Here is a 19,870-nt window from a genome sequence, read left to right on the forward strand (position 1 = left end):
TCTTTATGGGTTGGGCTGTACTTTCTTTTATAATTGCGAGTTTTTGTGGGCTTTCCTCTAAGCTATACCACAAGCCCAATCGCAAGTAATATTGCGTTTCTTTTTCTTTTTCTTCTTAAAAAAAAAAAAACCTAACCTATATATATTGGAATTGGATCAACCGCATTCCCCGCCACTGTTACACTCGTTCACAGCAAAATCAGTGAAACTGTGAATACAAAGCTTTTGAATTCTCTCAGGTTCGCTATTCTTCTCTCAAACATCACTTTTTTCTAGTATAATATTTCTTCTCTAAAGCAAACGGCACAATTTAGGAAACACGGGAACATCATTTGAGGCGACGTACTTGTACTGTAACAGATCATACCTGTGCTGTAATAGGATGTCCTACCATATTATGTTATAATTTTCCAAAAAATTGTGCGTTTTGTCCATGTCTGTGCATCCTACAGCCACACAATTCTCCATTAGGAAAAAAAGTTCAATCCAATATTTTGTCACAATCAATTGACGTTACATGTGAATTGTGTTAAAAAAAAAAAAAGTGGGTTGGGTTGGTTTTTTTTTTTTTTTTTTTGGCTTTCAAAACTATCTGTTTTAGTCACAATAACAATAACAAAGCCTTAGTTTTAAAATTTGGTATCAGGTATGGATCCTCAACAATAAAGTCTTGTTTTCATAAATAAGTCATAGTTTCGAGACATGGGACTGGCTCTTCCATGGTTTTGTTTTTGATGGACCTAAAATTTGCAGCCTCTTGTTAGCACATTAACTAGTGTCATTGGTGAACCACTACTGTTATCTCTTAATTTCAGCTTGGTTCTCTTGGGCCTGGCTAAAATTATTTGAGAATTTTTAAATCTTACGTGGGTTTTAAAGATACAGTAACTTATCAAAATTGAATTCAAACACTTGGTTGCATTGACCAATAAAGCATAAACATTATTATCATATTTAAGGATAATTAAATGCAATACAATTAGGTGTTTGAACTGCACCTAAACTAAACATTGCTATTAGTTTTTAACTTTCTCTTGAAGTATGAACACAATTTAGCTTTTAAGTTGAACTTATTGTGATTTGTTCCATATCCAACATGGTGGAAATGATGACAATCTTACGTTCTGTTTGTTTCAACAATGATATTTTCTAAAAAATGAGTCATTTTTCAATAAACATTTTCTATAAATCTATCTCATTTTCTAATGTTTGGTAGCAACTTTAAATGAGTTAAAAAACAACCTCCTAATTTTCTTTATTTAGTTTACTGTAATGCTCTGTTTGTTTCTGATAGGGTACTGGTTTTTCCCAACTTGAAGCCGTCCATAGAGGTCGTCCGTGACCCAACTAGTATTGCAAGCACCCATGAAAACCTTACCTATAACTATCTAGTCCAAAGAGGAAGAGCCTAGGACGAGGTCCTCGTGACCAGGGAATGAGACGCTCGTCCAGGGTGTTGGCAAGCTCGTCCTTAATAAATTCGTCAGTAAACGGAACGGCCCCTATTCATGAGCTAAAGACACTCGACAAGGGGACACTAGGACAAGGGTATCATACTTAGGAAAATCTCCGAGTATAATGTGACAATTCCTTATTTTATGCGTAACTTCCAGGTATCCGTTGTAGTACATAACTCTTGAACCGTTGTGGAAGTTATTTTTAAATCCTTACGCCTCCTTGAATCCAGGGGAGGTTATAATTGCGATAACCGTCTATTAGAACACTATATAAACGCTTATTCAGACAAAGCAAATGTACATTTTTTATTGCTCCCAAAAAAGTTGGAACTCCAAAAATATAGAGAGAGAAAACTAACTTTGCCATTGGAGGGTTCTTGGCCGGCAGCCCCGGTCACCTTTGATCGCTTTTCTTTCTTTTTCTAGGCCGTTGAGAGAGCAAGTGGTCCTTTCAAGTCCGAAGCATCCAGCCTACTGATTTTCTTTGCATTATCAGTTGCCGCCGTCTGTGGGAAAGATAAAAAAAAACAAACGAGCACTGTTCACTGTTCTTTTCATTCGACTGTGTTTTTGTTGTCAAGGATTAGCCTTTCCCAGACAAAAGGCTGAATGGTTCGAACAAGATCAAGGGCTACGAGCCTAGGCCACCAGGAGAGTAGGGATGCTTCTAGCAACCCCCTTTACGATCGCAGGTCAGCGCCTGTCATGCAACCGCCTTCCATTCAACATATACAATCCATTGCCGCCGCTATGGCAAAACTGACACGTTAGAACCAGGAGTTGAATAGGGAGACCAACCTCAGGAAGCAGCGCCAAGATGGGCACGCGGATAGATGGGCACCGAGTCAGGAAGGTGGAGGAGAAAATGTCGAGTCCGAAGATCAGACAAGGGGTACTGCTTCAAGAAGAGTGCCACACTTGGAAAAAGAGATGGACCAGATGAGAAAAGCCATGGATGAGATGAGGGAAAACATGAGGCGGGCGAACCCAGTGGATGATATGGTTCACCGAACGGACTCCCCTTTCACGGCTTCCATCAACAGTCACCCCCTACCTCCAAAATTTAAAATGCCTTCTTTGGATTCGTATGATGGAAATCGCGACCCGTGCGATCACATTGCTACCTTCAAGACGACCATGCACCTTCAAGGGGTCCCGAACGAGATTATGTGTAGAGCTTTCCCCACTACACTTAAAGGACCAGCGCGGGTGTGGTTCAGTAAAATACCCCCAAACTCGGTAGGATCATTTGAAGAGTTGAGTAAGTTGTTTGTCAATAATTTCATTAGAGGACAGCGCCACAAGCGTTCCTCTTCTAGTCTGCTAACTATAGAGTAAGGGGAAAATGAGAGTTTGCGATCCTTTATCACCCGGTTTAATAGGGAGGCCTTGACAGTGGATGAAATGGATGATAAGTTATTGCTGGCTGCTTTCCACAATGAGGTCAATTATGACTTATTCATTCATAAGCTCTACGAGCAAGAACCACAAACTATGGCCGAGCTCGTCTATTCGGCCCAGAATTTTATGAATGCTGAGGACGCTATCATAGCCAAGAAAAGAAAAAGGGCAGAACGCTCGGAAGCGGGTCACCATCGTTATTCGGATCAGGGACCTCGTCCAAAGATAAGGATGGTAAGAAGGCAAGTTCCTCCTCGAGGAATTAGCAATATATGCCCCTGACTATGCCACTAGAGCAGGTTCTTATGTAGATCAAGGATGATCCGTCCTTGAAGTGGCCGGATAAAATGAAGGGAGATCCTAACAAGCGTAATAGGAGCAAGTACTGCCGCTTTCACAGAGACCACTGGCACGATACGAACGAGTGCTTTGACTTGAAGCAGCAGATAGAGAATCTCATCAGACAAGGAAAACTGAGGAACTTCCTTGGACGAGACCAAAGAGATAAGAAAATGAAAGCCAAGGTGGAAGAAGCATCACGTCCCCCACTCGGAGAAATAAGGGTAATTATAAGAGGAAACTCGACAGCGCAGTCATCCAAGTCAAGGAAGACATACCTGAAGGTGGTGCAGAACATCCAGCTGTCCGGACGACCTGCTAGGACGAGGGAAGTAGACGAGCAGGCCGTTATGTTCACGGACGAGGAAGCAGGACGAATTCACCACCCACACGATGACGCGATAGTTATCACCCTACTCATCTCTGACTACATGACTAGGAGGGTGTTGATAGACAATGGCAGTTCTGCAGACATTCTCTACTACCCCGCATTCCAGCAAATGTGGCTAGGACGAGATCAGCTTCGAACAGTGAATTCGCCATTGGTAGGATTCAGAGGAATGAAGGTGCAACCGGTGGGCACCATCACATTACCAGTGGTCGTTGGAACATATCCACAGCAGATAACCAAGGAGGTAAATTTTCTTGTTGTTGATTATGCATCGTCATATAATGCAATTATTGGAAGACCAAATTTGAATAGCTGGAAGGCAATAACCTCTACTTACCACTTGTCCATCAAATTTCCAACCGAGCACGGAGTAGGCCAAGTACAAGGAGATCAATTGGCCGCCAGAGAATGCTACTTAGCTATGCTAACGATGGACGAGCACATACAAGCAATGAGTATAGACGGGAGAAGGGTCGCGGCGAAGCCCACTGAAGTATTAAAAGACATCCATTTGGACGAGAACCAGCCTGAGAAGTTTGCTAGAATTGGGGTGAGCATGGAAGAGGGGGCAAAGCACGCTTTGGTCCAGTTTCTGAAGAAAAGCCTCGATGTCTTTGCATGGAGTCATGAGGACATGCCTGGCATTGATCCAAGTGTCATTACCCATAGCCTGAACGTGTGTCCTTATTCAAAACCAGTGCGTCAGAAGAAAAGGATTTTCGCTCCTGAGCGAGACAATGCCATTAAGGAAGAAGTACAGAAGTTGGTCGCCGCGGAGTTCATCCGAGAAGTTTATTATCCAGATTGGTTGGCGAACGTGGTCATGGTCAAGAAAGCTAACGGCAAGTGGCGAATGTGCATTGACTTCACTGATTTAAACAAAGCTTGCCCCAAGGATAGTTACCCATTGCCACACATTGACTAGTTGGTGGACTCGACGGCAGGTCACAGAGTGCTTAGCTTAATGGACGCTTTCTCAGGTTACAACCAGATACAGATGGATGAAGCAGATCAGGAGAAGACGTCATTCATTACGAGCCAAGGGTTGTATTGCTACAAGGTAATGCCCTTTGGTTTGAAGAATGCAGGGGTGACTTACCAAAGGCTGGTTAACCATATGTTCCGTCCTCAAATCGGGCGAAATGTGGAGGTTTATGTAGACGACATGCTGGTAAAGAGCCAGGACGAGGATAAACACTTGGACGACCTTCAAGAGACTTTTGATACATTGTGGGGGTACAACATGAAATTAAATCCAAGCAAGTGCGCTTTCGGAGTTTCGTCGGGGAAATTTTTGGGGTTCATGGTGTCGCACAGAGGAATTGAAGCAAATCCGGACAAAATTCAGGCGATACTGAACATGGAACCACCAAAAAATATCAAGGAAGTCCAGTCTCTTACCGGACGGGTCGCCGCCCTTAACAGGTTTGTCTCGAAAGCTACTGATAAGTGTTTGCCTTTCTTTAAAGTCCTTAGGAAGGCATTTGAATGGACGGACGAGTGTCAAAGGGCCTTCCAAGACTTGAAGACATATCTCATGACAGCGCCGCTGTTGAGTCCATCTGTACTCGGGGAAGAGTTGTATTTGTATTTGGCAGTGTCCCCACACGCAGTAAGCTCAGTGTTGGTCAGAGAAGAGGGGAGAGTCCAGAAACCGGTTTATTATACAAGTCGTGCAATGAGAGGAGCAGAAGGACGATACCCGATGATGGAGAAGCTAGCCTTTGTACTGATCACGGCTTCCAGGAAGCTGAGGCATTATTTTTAGGCTCACATCATCAACGTCCTAACAGACCATCCCATAAAGAAGGCAATGAACAAGTTGGAAGCTGCTGGACGGCTAGTATAGTGGGCTGTTGAGCTTGGCGAGTTTGATATCAGATACCTCCCAAGGAGTGCGATAAAGGCGCAGACATTAGCAGATTTCATCGCAGAGTTCACCCCCAGCCAGGATGAGCTGGACAAGGACGAAAGTGTTGAAAAATGGGTGATCAATGTCGACGGATTGTCCACACTGTATGCAGGTGGAATTGGGGTTGTACTGAAGTCCCGTGAAGGTGACAGGCTAGAGTATGCAGCCCGTCTACAGTATCAAACTACTAATAACGAGGCTGAGTATGAGGCTCTACTCAAGAGATTGGAATTGGCTAAGTCTTTAGGGGCGGAGTCGGTAATAATCAGAGGAGATTCTCAGCTAGTCATTAACCAAGTAAATGGAATGTGTGATACTAAGGAAGATCGAATGAAGAAATACCTCAACAAAGTGAAACGACTCGCACGAAAATTTTCGGCTGTAAGTTTTGTTCAACTACCCAGGGAGTAAAATACGGAAGTAGACGCCTTGGCAAGAGCAGCTTTGGCAGGAGTTACAGGGGTCTTACTACCTGGAAGCTCTGGACGGACGGAAGTTAGAGCATCCCTAGAATGTGGAACACCTAAGGAGGTACTATCAGTAATGAGCAGGGACAAGGGAAATCTAAAGCAAAGTTACAGCTATAACCTATGTTCACTTATACTTACTGTTGTGTTCTTACTACTATTATGGTGTGTTATGAATAAAAAGTGCAATAGTTCTTAAACTTTTGCACCGCTTACAGACCAGCTTATGAAAGACGAAGTTATGTATTTTCCTTGAGTATTTTAATAAGGCACTAGCTTATAAGCATGTGCCACGTTCGTGAACAATGTTCATGTAATAATATGGTTTGGATTTCTTATGTATTTGATGCATAGATCTAGTTTCCATAATAATACCCACAGAAAGGGCAAAAGCCTAAGACGAATAGAAATCTTCGGACGCAGAAATACTCGTCCAAGGCTTTCCTTTAAATAAGGATAAAGCAAAGAGAAATAAGTCAAGGCATACTCGTCCAAGCTTTTCTTTAAATAAGGATAAAGCAAAGAGAAATAAGCCAAGGCATACTCGTCCAAGCTTTTCTTTAAATAAGGATAAAGCAAAAAGGCTTTCCTTTAAATAAGGATAAAGCAAAGAGAAATAAGCTAAGGCATACTTGTCCAAGCTTTTCCTTAAATAAGGATAAAGCAAAAATGCTTTCCTCTAAATAAGGATAAAGCAAAGAGAAAAAGACAAGTCCCACTCGTCTAAGAAAAAAGGTAGGCGCTATGGCATAACAAAGACGAGAAGCTAGTCAAGATGCCTCAATATATTGAGACGAGTAAAACATAAAATCCTTGTGGAAAGACGAGTAATAATTGCCTAAAGGACAAGCAAAAGCAATGCAATCATCATTATCGTCCTAAGTGGGTCGTCTACGAGGAAATCACATAGACGATCATTCAACACTTAAAACAATAGCATAAATGATAAAAATAATGCATAATCTCGTCCATGAAACTACAGTAACAAATGAAAATAAACATTCATTAAAAATCAAAGGGTAGAAGACCACCGTCCAAAACCCTTATAACATAAGTCTTAAAAGGCAATTGTTAATAAACTCGTCAAGAGTACTCTATACAACGTAATTGTGCTTTAATAAATTTAAAAAAAAAAGGGGGAACCCTTTGAACAAATAAAATCTTCAGGTAGCAGAGGCATCAGGCACTGGGGTCGTCCTGGGCAAGCTTGGTCGAGGCATCGTCTTCAATATTGACATATTCAGAACTAGTCTGAAGAAAAGAACTAGCAGCACCCCCTAATTGAAGGACGATAGAGCTGAAATCAACCTCTGGAAACTTCTCCTTCGCCTCCATGCGAAAATCTTCAAATCCAACTGCATAGTTGGCGTCCAAAAGGTCGATTAATTGCTTTGAGGCCTTAAATTCCTCCACAGCATCCTTCTTAGCCTTCTCAAGAGAGTTGCTTAACTCGTCGGTCTTCCTCTGAAAGTGATCAAGACGAGTGTCTTTCTCCACTATGTCAGCTTTTAGCTCCTCGACGAGGTTCAGCAAACTCTTGGCCTTGTCCTTAGCCTTAGCCGCTGTTTCAGCCCAACCTTTGCAGTCGTCCCTGACTTCCTGTATCCTCCTTTCCAATAAAAGCCTCGTTTTATCCAGCTCAGTAGCCTACCTGGATGCGGCTATGAACTTTGACATGGCCTGCACAAGCAATTACGAATTTTCATATTAAGCAAAGCAAATAAGCGTAATGACGAGGAAGATTAAAAAAAAAAAACGAGAAGAAGTTTATATCAATTACCTTGAAAAGGTCGTGGACACCTAAGTGTTCAAAATCTTTCAAGGACATGTTATAGCACGCAGCCACGTCCTCGCCAGAAACTGCCTTTTCAAACCTTTCCCAAGCCAAGTCCTCACTCTCAAGGAGGTTTGACGCAACTTCAACAGGAGGTTGGGACGAGATAGGAACACTAGTTTTAGACGGAGGAGGGTGGGTAGGCTTAGACGACTACACGTCAAGAATCTGAATGGACGACGATTGAGATGGAGGAGGAACAGGGACAGCAGGAGAGACAACCCCAGGCTTGGATGACCTCCTATGCTTCGCTCTCTGGCTGGGGAGGTTTTCAAGATTAATAGCCTTCGACAGGCTTCTCTTGTCACCAACAGCAAGACGAGCTCTAATTTCAGCGTCTTGCCTAGTGGGCTCGTCCACAACTCCCTTACCTTTGTTCTCTTTCATGGTAGCCATCCCTGCAAAAAATAGATGAATAAATCAACATATGTACCAATGAAAATATGATTAAGGTGATGACAAGACGAACAAAATCTCGAGGCAAGAACTTACGTCGACGAATTGTGATTTCGTGAGCTAGGGCTTCTAGAGAGGGTTCTGGGCCAAGTCCCTAAGTCGCAAGACGTTGAAGGGTAACCAAAGAATGGAAGTCCCTCTCTGGGTGAAGACGAGTCTTTTGAACACATCCCAAGTAAAACTTGTTCAAAGACGGCCTTCTAACACCTGCAGTAAGGACGAGAAGCTTAGTTAGTGTAAAAAGACATGTGATAAGGGTAATGTTACAATGGTGATAAGCATACCTTCAGGACGAAGGTTCCCTAACTCTCCTGTATAAGGGGCAAATGGATCCCTGCCCACCTATAGCGCGCCCCTTGAAAACCTAAGACGAAGAAAAACTCCATCTTCCAATTCCTATCCGATGTAACCAATGACTTTATAATCCTACAATCTTTTCTCCTGGCTGTAAACTGATAAAAGCCCCGGGATTGGCCAATTTCAGAGGGTTTGTAGCAGAAAGGAATTTGTCCACGGTAAGAGGACAATCCCCTTCAAAAACCTCTCTCCACAAAATTTGCATAGAAACGATTAGTCTCCATGCATTGGGATTAAGCTGACACAACGCTAAACCCAATCTAGTGAGCAACTCCCTAGCAAAGGCATTGAGAGGCAACCTAAGACCTCCTAGGAGATAGCCTTCATAAACTCCAATGCCAAAATGGGGTTGGCAACACCACTCGTCATGGACGGCCAACCTAGGGTTTAGCTTGTCTGGAATTTGATACCAACTCCTAAGAGAAGCTAATTTCCTCTCGTCTGTCTTAGCAAGAACCCCCACAGCACAACTGTATATGGTCTCAACCTCGTCCTTTTGAGTGGACGAGGGCGCACCGGAGGGACCAGCCCCAGACCCAGACGCCACTCTCGTCCTAAATTCCTCTTGGAAGACTTCTAGGGGAACCCCAAGAACCCCAGAAACATACTCGTCTGTGGTAATACCCCCACTACTACTGCTATCACTGCTAGAACCACTGTAACTAGTTGAATTGTGGTATCTGTCTATCTTCCTATCAACACTATTACTAGACGAAGAAAAAACTTCTGACATTGTGGAAATTCAAGGGAAACCTAAAGACGAGCGTAGAGAAAATACCTGGCTCTAGACGAAGGAAAACTAGGGACGCTGGAATACTTCTAGATGAGTCGATGGACGAGAAATGTCAAACAAGAAAATTTGGAAAAATGGAAAAGGTATGGGAGGAAATCCACTATTTATAGGCGTTGAAAAATGAAACCTGGAACGAAGCACTCAATCAGGAAGAACCACGTGGCAACTTCCTCAAAAACTCAAATCCACACAACGGTTAACCCATATAATGATGACACGTGGCGCAATCTGGAGCCACTGGAACCCCATCATATAGATCGAGACACGTGGGGTGGCGTAATGAGACGTGTCCAAAAACCAAAAGCTTTGGACGACCCTTGGACGAAGGGGCAACTGATAGGGTACTAGTTTTTCCCATCTTGAAGCCGTCCATAGAGGTCGTCCATGACCCAACTAGTATTGCAAGCACCCCTGAAAACCTTACCTATAACTATCTCGTCCAAAGAGGAAGAGCCTAGGACGAGGTCCTCGTGACCAGGGAATGAGACGCTCGTCCAGGGTGTCGGCGAGCTCATCCTTAATAAATTCGTCCGTAGACGGAACGGCCCCTATTCATGAGCTAAATACACTCGACAAGGGGACACTAGGATGAGGGTATCATACTTAGGAAAATCTCCGAGTATAATGTGACAATTCCTTATTTTACGCGTAACTTCCAGGTATCCGTTGTAGTACATAACTCCTGAATGGTTGTGGAAGTTATTTTTAAATCCTTACACCTCCTTGAATCTAGGGGAGGTTATAATTGCGATAACCGTCTATTAGAACACTATATAAACGCTTATTCAGACAAAGCAAATGTACGTTTTTTATTGCTCCCAAAAAAGTTGGAACTCGAAAAATATAGAGAGAGAAAACTAACTTTGCCATTGGAGGGTTCTTAGCCGGCAGCCCCGATCACCTTTGATCGCTTTTCTTTCTTTTTTCAGGCCGTTGAGAGAGCAAGTGGTCCTTTCAAGTCTGAAGCATCTAGCCTACTAATTTTCTTTGCATCATCAGTTTCAGCATTAACGTTTTTTGGAAAATGGTTAATTTTTCGAAGAACATTTTCTAGAAAACTATCTCATTTTCCAGTATTTGATAACGACCTTGAAAATGAGCTTGAGAATGTATTTTGGTGTTTGGTATGCAATTTTTTAAAAATATTTCTTGTATAATTTAAAACATGTATATTATGTAAACTAACTAATGTAATCATTATAAATAAAAAACCAAGAATGAATTTGGTTTTTATACTAAAATTTTGAAAATATACAATCAAAATTAATTAGTTATCAAATTTTTATGTTCTCTACCACTCATCTTGTTCATATATATAGATAGTAACGTACTTACGTACGTACACACACACATATCAACCATTTGCTTATATATATATATATATATATATATATATATATATATATATATATATATATATAAATTTGACAGGGGAATATATTTTCAATAAGTATAAATAACAATAACTTTTAATTATCTACTCTTTTTGTTGGTATACTAATTGTTTATTATGATCAACTACAAGTATTCAATATTACTCTAAATTATGTATTTACATAATGTATTGCATAATATATCATCACTGCATAGTATCTGCCAACAAAAAAAGTTTTTACCAACAAATGCAATTCTCTTAAACAATTATCATTCATTATGTAACAATATTATTAGTCCACGGTAAATATTGTCCCATGTAAAAGCAATTTAGAGCAATATAGGTACTATGTTTAAAATTTTTATCTTTTACTTCATTCATTCTTTCTTCTTCTTTTTTATTGTTTTGCACTTTATGTATGAAAAAGAAGTAACTTCTATTTGGAGAAATAGTTAGAGAGAGAGATCTATGGGAAGAGGAGAGACCAGAGTTAGTGAGAGTGAGAGTGTGAGGAGAGAAAAAACAAAGGAAAGAGAGAAAAAGTGAGAAAACTTACTATGAGAGAGAGAAGACGCCAAAAAATTATGTTTCCCACAGCTATAGACGAAGATAATATTTATAGAAGATGCAACGTGTGAGAGAGAGATTGTTTTCCAAAATTTTTTTTGGAAAACAACTTATAGAAAATAAGCCTTATTTTTATTAAAGTTTTCCGTTGACCAAAGATAGTTTTCCATTGACCAGGTTTTTTTTGTGCTATCAAACACTGAAAAATGTGGAAAACTATCTTTACAGAAGGTTTTTCTGTGAAACAAACATAGCGTTATTGTAATTTGTTCCATATTCTTCTTGACCAGTCTTATTATAAGGGATTAAGGGTGCTCACAAATGCCCACGCTCTGATTTTAGTCTATACATCTAAGCATAACTTTTGGTATACAATTTATCAAGCTTGTGAATTGAAGGTTAAAAGCTAGACAAGTATAGGGAGAGATCATGTTGAGAGACTGCTAAGTTTGCAGCCTTTTTCATCTGAAAATATGTTTAGGGAACTTGGAAATTTATGGTAATATTTGCCAAGGGTGCAAAAGTCAATTTCTAGTGATATCAACCTTTCTCATTGGTGCCAGGAAGTATAATAATCATCTTCTTTGAACTCCAAATGGTGAGGGCGTATGCAATGAAAGGGAAGAAGCGAAAGAATAGGGAAGAGAGGCATGACATAGAGCAAGATGCAAAGAGAGCCATTACAGAGAACACAAGTGATGGTGAGGAAGAAGGAAAAGAGGTGGAGAATGGACTTGAGGGTATTCCAGTTGTCCCAAGGGACCAGAATAATACTAACAAAGCCAGGGTCATCTTCATTCTGGAAAAGGCATCTTTGGAAGTTGCAAAAGTTGGAAAGGTCTGTTAATTATATTGGAACTTTTTTTTCATATGTATGTTGTAAAAGATGAAATTTTTTTGGTTTTGGTCTGTGTGAAGGGGTTGTTTTATGGGTTTTAGGCTTTCTGGTATGGTTGCAGTGCTTTCTTTAATAAATTTTTGTCAGAATATATACAAATTTTGATTTAGGTTCTCTGGGTTTTGGGTTTAACCTATGCTTTATGGCTTTTATTGGGATTTCTTTGGGATTGGTGTTTCATCGTTTCTTGCAATATTTTTTTTCTCTTTTTGTAACTAGTTTTATGCATACAGAGTTACCAACTTTTGAACTCAGACGACCGTGCATATTTCTTAAAGAAATATAACAAAAATCCTGCTGATTACAGGCCTGACATTTTTCAACAGGTTAGTGGACTTTGCAATTATGGAGTTGACATTATGCCTCAATTATTGCTCTTGATATTTTGACTTTGGCGAACCATACATGATCTTAAGGCGTTGTTGTGTTCAGGCTCTCCTAACTATTTTGGATAGCCAACTTAATAAGAGTGGGATGGTGCAAGCCGTGTATGTGAAAACTGAGAAAGGTGTCCTTTCTGAAGTCAAACCATATACTCGTCTTCCAAGGACATTTAAGCATTTCTGTGGCCTTATGTGTAAGTTCAACAGTTCTCACCTAAACATCAAAAAGCATGCTGATATTGTCTGTGAGTGTGTTTGTTTTTTGGTTGGGAGCTCTATTTGATGTTTTAACTTCTTTTCTTCTCCTCTTGCTACCTGCACTGCAGCTGCTACAACAACTGAGTATTACTGCTGTTGGTAAGCGTGAGAAACTTTTGCGTGCTATCAAGAACCCTGTAAGCCGGTATCTACCTGTCAACTCTCGCAAAATAGGTGAGGTTAATGTTGTATGATTTTTCCTCTGTCATCTACTCTGTACTAGAAATGAGGTTAATATTTGCTTTGATACCAGGCTTATCACATAGTTCAGAAAAATTGGTTAATATAAACAACTATGTGGACTCTGCTGATAGTGATATTGACCTTGTTTTTGTGGTAAGCTCAAAATAATTTTAACACTGATACATATGTTATGTTACCAAAACTTGGAATTTTTTCCCTAATATCTGGGTTTTCTGGTTGGTGCAATGGCCCATGGTAAAATTGACAAGCAGGACACATACGATTTAATATCAAGTATGTTTTTTTCTACGTTGTTTGCTTATCCAAGTCCAAATAGTCACATCCTTTTTGTGTGCATGTCAGTGTGCTTTCTTCATGTTGGTGTGTATCTCTTCTTTCAGAAAATTTGAATTTGCCTTCACCACCACCACCACCACCACCAACCCCCCCCCCCTCTTTCAAAATTCACCACCATCACAACAACCCAAATTTATTCCTAGAAATGGAGGATGTAGGTGGCTTTTGTTTCTGCTGACTACCGAAGACATACAGCTATCTATTTAGAGATTCGAATGCTTCTCAAAGAAACTCAGACTTGTCAATTGAGTTGTAGCTAATTTTCAAGCAGATGATTTCATGTATTCTTTTCTCTTAGGTTTCAGCATTTGTTTCTGATTGAAGATATGAATATGCCTAAAATGTGCATTTCAATAAGTGTTTCCTACAGATAGAAATGCGGCTGATTTGTCCTTACTTCTTTGACATGAATCAGGTAGGGTAGTTTCCACCTGTTCTTGCCCACCTAATGCAGGATTATCAGCTGCATCATTTGTTGGGTACAGGAAAATTTACTGTTCTGTAAAGTTCAGTTATCTCTTTTGTCCATGAGTGAGCATTCAGTAGGTTCTCGTCTTTGCAAAACTGCCTTCTCGAAGTCTATCATAATTCATACATGAGATTTTCAAGTTTTCTTAAATTATAAAAGTGGAAAACCATGGAATTTTGATTAGTATTGAGTGAAATGGGGCAAGGATGGCTCAATTTCAATTGCAGCCTGAATCTGAGTTGGTTGACCATGCATATATCATTCCTGCTTGAACCATGGTTACTAAGAACCCAGACTTACCACCGTAGAAAATTTGGGTTGAACGGTCAGGTTTTCCCATGCACATGCATAAGGCATGCACATGACTCACTATCTATGTTAGAAATCTATGTTCGTATTACTCGATACAATGTTAAAAATCAAATATCTTTTAACGCAGAATTAGGTGAGGTAGTAAATTTAGTCTTCATTGGTTGAACTCGATATAATACTGAGTTATAATGTCTGATGCCAAATTGAATCAAAAGGGCCTTTACAAGGAGGATTTTAAGGTCATTTGACATTTTTATAATTGTGTAATCTCAACTGTAATAATAAATTGTCATATTGTTTACAGACTAGTAAAACTACATAGTGTTATTTATGACATTTCCAATCAAAATATATCTGTTTTGATTTTTTTTCTTTTGATGTTTTAATTGCATGCATCAAGAAATACTCCTTTCTGTTTGCTCTTTAAAGTTTAGGAAAAAAGCTTGAGAGTTTGTCTTGGATATCAGAGAATACAGATAATCTGATTTATAATCATTTTTGTTCCACATTGAGCATTCTGTGGGGTTGAAATTGTTCCATGGCTACCTTTTCTAACAATGCTTGAGAACTAATTTTTTCAGTTTTGAGGTTCATGTTTCCTTTTTCTTACTGCTCTATTGAGGATAGTAAACCGTTGGGAAGCTTAGCATTATCCAATCATTTTATTTTTCCTTTGGAAACAGAGTCCAAGTATATCATTGATTCTTTTGGAACACAAACATTATATTTTCTGTTTGTAACTAACAAGCTCCAATTTTTTCAGTTTCCGATCTCCCTCTGAGCGCTGCATACTGCATTGGAAAGATTACCAATGCTTTCGAGACAAAGCATAACATCTTGTGAACCCTACTCACTCTTCTAATATTTGCCAACTATATGATAGTGTATTCTTCCAAGGAAAATACATTTATCAATCAGAGAAATATGCGACTAGTTCTCAGGATTTGTTAGTAGTTTCATAGTTGCAAGGGATAATAATTTTTTTTCCTTTTTAAATGAAATTTTGTTCTGCAAATAATGCATTTGCGCATATTAGTTGAGAAGTCAAGATAATTGAGGGGCAGTAATATGGAATACACTAGGCTGACTGGCCTTGATATCTAATGTGTTGAATCTAATGCTCTCAATCTATTAGAAGCATATATTATTTTGTTGTATCTACTTCGTATCTGAAAATCTGAATATATACTTTGACCTTGGTTACTATCTCATTGAAATGTCCTTCCACTTTAGTCAAAAAAAAAAAAAAAAAGTCCTTCCACTTGATTGAATTAGTGTCCAATTACTCTTCAAAGTTTGCAAAGTAACAATTCTCCGTTGCTTGTACAAGATTGATTAATTCTATGCCTGGAGACTTTGTGATGCATAACCATAATCTTTTTACTTTATATCCTTCCATACTACTTTTCACATCTCACTTGAATCAAGTCATTTGAAAGTTGCCAACATCTGAATGCTTTACAAATAGTAATGTCCACTTGATAGTCATCTTAATTTGATACCTTCTTTAATATCTATCAACCTATAGATTCTTCTAGACTTATCACATATATCGTAGCAACCCATCTTGCAGTCACTTGTCTACTATAAAATTGTCCTTGAACAAGTGTGTGAACATTATAAAATGTTTTCACTTGCAAAGAGCCTTAGGTAAATTCTTCACTTCTTTCAAAGGATAACCCTATTTAATTCTATAAGATTGTACAGCCTCTTTAATTAAACTTTATATTATCATTGTAAAGCATGCCCAATTCAAACTGGAGATTTCTAATTTTTTCCCTAAACTCAATAAATCTAGGTTGGTTATCATCTTCTGAATTGTGTAGGGCTCCAAGCAAATCTGCATCCTCATAATCAGAGCGCAAGATAATTCTGCCATGTGTATGTTTACCAATGCATGTAAAAATTTGAAATTCAAAAAAAATTAAAATATAGCTGCGATAGAAGCAGAAACAAAGAAGTTATAAAACTACACCCATTCTCTTGTGGAGGAGTTAAATGGTTAGAAAAAAAATACCTGCTCATAAAATAAAAGGTAATTTTTCAAACCTCATATATATATATATATATATATATATAGTTGGGTTCAACTTACACTTAGTGTGTGTTTGGATACCGCTAATTTTGCTGAAAACTGAAAACTTATTGTTGAAAATAAATAAAAAATAATTTTTGAGTTACTGTTCACTGCTAAAAATATTGTAGTTTTACCTTAATGCACTGTTCATGTCCCATGAACAATGCAAGATGCGCTAGTAAAAAAAAAAAGAGGCAAAAATGCAGACATGATCCAAACGGACACATAGTGTAACTTTAAGAAATATTATACCATCTAATGTTTTTTTTAATTGGATGTAAATTTTGACAAATCCACTATTAGATTACATTATTTTCGTATATTCTCTATACTTAAGAAATTTCAAAGTGATTAAAGATTAATAGTCATGTCATTAATCAAGATTATTTTTATGAAAAGTATTTATAGATTAGATAGTTGAAATAGCAGTCCTGCTTGAGAGATGTGCAATGGTGATGATATGCAATGCAATGCAAAGCAGGTTAGGACAAATGAGAGTTGCAAAATGGGGTGCCTACACAAGGAAACATAATGCATTTTATATTAGATTAATATATAGGGTAAGATATTTTGTAAAAATTAAAAGTGTGGTTGGAATTGATTTTTAATGCTCCATACAAATGGTTCATCCTTTATATGTCTTAATATATAAGGTAAGATATTTTGTAAAGATTAAAAGTGTGGTTGGAATTGATTTCTAATACTCCATACTAATAGTTCATCCTCTATACATCTTAAATAGCTTAAAGAGGAAGAAAATATAAGCAAATTCATAGTACCTACAAAACACTGTTTAAAGTTTAAACCATCATGATAGAAATAAATCATTTGAGAAAAGCAAAAAGAAGAAAAAAATTTGTACAATACAAAATGTAGATTATGTTTAATATATTTTGTACTTACAAACAAAAAATTATTGTTCATTTCATTTGTCTTTTTCATCGATTTTATTTTTTAAAACTATGTATTTTTTGTTTTTGGATATTAAAGAGAGGAATTATACAATTTTTTTTTTTTTTTTTTGGTATTGAATCTTAGCTGCATTTTTTCAAGTCAAGGTTATTATTTTTGAACATAACATTTTCATGTTTTAAATATTAGGGAGAGAAAGTTTGGATATAATTTAGGCTTAAATACACTTTTGGTCCCTACATTTTGAGTCATTTCTTGATTTGGTCCCTAAACTAATTTTGCTCCCTAAAATAATTTTGTTCCTAGGTCAATCCCCGAAATCAGAAAATTGATTCTATTTTAGTCCCTGCTGTTAACCCACTAATAGAAAATACAAACATAACAAACGAAATACAATGTTTGCTGACGTGGCTAATAAAATTATAATAAAAAAATATATTTAGCATTTTTTAAATGCCACATCAGCATTTAAATTAATTAAAAAAACCAACTCAAAAAATTTAAACTAAATTAAAAAAACAAACCTTAAATCTAATTTCATTATTTTTTTAATAAGAAAATAAGACCTTGTTCTTCACGTTGTTCCCAAATCCAAGAAATAAACCCAGCACCCAAACCAATATATGACAAATCCCGAATCTAAATCCAGCAACGAAATAAATCAAAGAAATCAAAGAAACCAATAGTGCATTTCGAAGAGAACAAGAGCAAACCCAGAATCAAACTTCACCTTCTCACAATCAAACCCACCACCACCATCGATTAAGAGCAAGTCAAACCCAACCAAATAAACCCATCTTTTAACAACCAAACATAGCAACAAGTAACAAAAAACTCAAAGAAAAATTCTATGGTTTTTGGGTTTGGAGCAGATCCAACCGCATCATTTCTACCTCCACAAATCCAACAAAATCGTCTCGCACCACCAACCCTAACTCCACCAAAACGATGTCGTCAAACCCCACTGTTTCCGCCTCCTCAGCCACTACGTCAAACGACGCTGTCTTGACAAACGACTACCTCATCGTCGTCATCGTCCTTATCAATCGAAGAGAGATTTTGGCCTCGTCACACTGTTCTCTCTCACGCAAGTCGAGTTCATTTTTTTGGCAAAATCCATTGGTCCCATTATTTTCTCTGCATCAAGAGAAAAGCACGATTAGCTCGCCATTGGTCTGCTTGTGAGCTCCGGTGCGTGGTGGAGAAGAATGTTGAGTGAGCTCCGACGATGGACCTACAGTGGAGAGTGAGAGATTCTATCCATGGATGGTGAAGAGGGAGAGAGAATTTGAGATTAATCTTTGATAAGATTATCTCAAAGAGAGAATTTGATTTGTTTGGATATTTGGTGGAGGACCATCAAGATTAGTTTTTTTGAGATTATCTCAAAGAAAAAAAAAAGATAATCTCAAAAGATAAAGCTGCTATAGTTTTTAAAGCTAATGAGGTTAAAGAAAAATAAAAACAAAAAGGCATAAATGCACTTTTAGTCCCTACATTTTGACCTGATTTCTATTTTGGTTCCTACATTTTTTTTTTACCACTTTTAGTCCCTAAACCAATCAACGGGTCTCATTTTAGTCCTTTCGGTTAGTCAACTAACAGAAAATGCTGACGTGACTAATGGCACAGTAAAATAGTAATTAAAAAATATGTTTTAACATTAAAAAATTACCACGTCAGCATTTAAATTTAAAAAATTAATTTATTAATTTTAACTAAATGAAAAAAATTAAAAACAAAATTAAAAACAAAAAAATCACATTAATTGAGATCTGAGATCTTAGATTGCTTGAACAAGAACAAAAATCCAAATCAAAGAACACAATCCCAGAAATTAAATAAAAAAAAAAAAAAACAACAACAACAACAACAATCAACCATTCAAGACCGAATTCTCCCTCAGTCCCAACCCAAACCCAACCCTCTTCTTCATGCTCAGATGATTGCTCCACCTCGATGACCCACATGTTTTCAGACGAGTTCTTGACTCAAAACCTTATAGGTTTCAAGCAACTAGGTTCAATTGGGCTAAACCAACTATCCCCATCTCAGATCCACCAGATCCAAACCTAGATCCACCTCCAAAACCAACACTTTTACCCACAAAATCAACAGCCACAACATGGTTCTTGTTCTTCAAATACCCTTAGCTTTTTGCCAGGCTTAGCTTCCCAAACCTTCGTCACCATGGCTCTTGTGTTGGCGGCGATTTAGATCCTTTTTTTTTTGTTTTTTTGTTTCTTTCAAAGCTTCACCTTTGAGAAATTCATAGGTATTGAAGGCCTTATCAGTGGCGAGCGACAAAGAGAGAAATTGAATGAAAGAGAAAGAGAGAATTGGAGGAGCTCCGAAACCGAGAAGATAGATAGAAAGACGATGGCTCAAAACGCACAGACTAGGACCTAGATGGGGACGAGGACCATGAAGTTGAAGTCGAAGTCAAAGTCAAGGCGAGCCAAGATGTAGGTCCAAGATGAGAGCTAAGACGCGGGTTCAAGTCGAAGTCGAACAAGAACTTGTGGGAGTAGATTTTGTCGGAGATGAGAGAAGAGAAAGAGGAAGAAAGAAAGAAGACTAAAGAAAGAATGGGAGGCAGAGAAACTAAGAGAAAGATCTGGGGAAGAAGAAAAAGATAGAAGAAAAAGAAACTTAGATCTGTTATGTTTGGG

The 19,870-nt window shown here is 38.3% G+C and overlaps 1 protein-coding gene across 1 annotated transcript; it reads left to right on the plus strand.

The window, feature by feature from the left end:
* Positions 1-11,944: 11,944 nt before the first annotated feature.
* Positions 11,945-15,052, plus strand: LOC142633984 (uncharacterized). Its single transcript, XM_075808250.1, has 7 exons — positions 11,945-12,187; positions 12,481-12,573; positions 12,680-12,823; positions 12,951-13,062; positions 13,142-13,222; positions 13,306-13,365; positions 14,973-15,052. The coding sequence occupies exons 1-7, from the start codon at positions 11,945-11,947 to the stop codon at positions 15,050-15,052; spliced, it is 813 nt and encodes a 270-aa protein (XP_075664365.1).
* Positions 15,053-19,870: the final 4,818 nt, after the last annotated feature.

Source organism: Castanea sativa, chromosome 5, assembly GCF_040712315.1.
Source record: "Castanea sativa cultivar Marrone di Chiusa Pesio chromosome 5, ASM4071231v1".
Lineage (NCBI taxonomy): Eukaryota > Viridiplantae > Streptophyta > Magnoliopsida > Fagales > Fagaceae > Castanea > Castanea sativa.

Excerpts from the sequence above, each read along its gene's own strand:
- LOC142633984 (XM_075808250.1), top strand. The coding sequence starts at position 11,945 with ATGGTGAGGGCGTATGCAATGAAAGGGAAGAAGCGAAAGAATAGGGAA. Across the intron at positions 12,188-12,480 it reads AAGTTGCAAAAGTTGGAAAG|AGTTACCAACTTTTGAACTC; the intron begins GTCTGTTAATTA and ends TTATGCATACAG. Across the intron at positions 13,366-14,972 it reads CACATACGATTTAATATCAA|TTTCCGATCTCCCTCTGAGC; the intron begins GTATGTTTTTTT and ends CAATTTTTTCAG.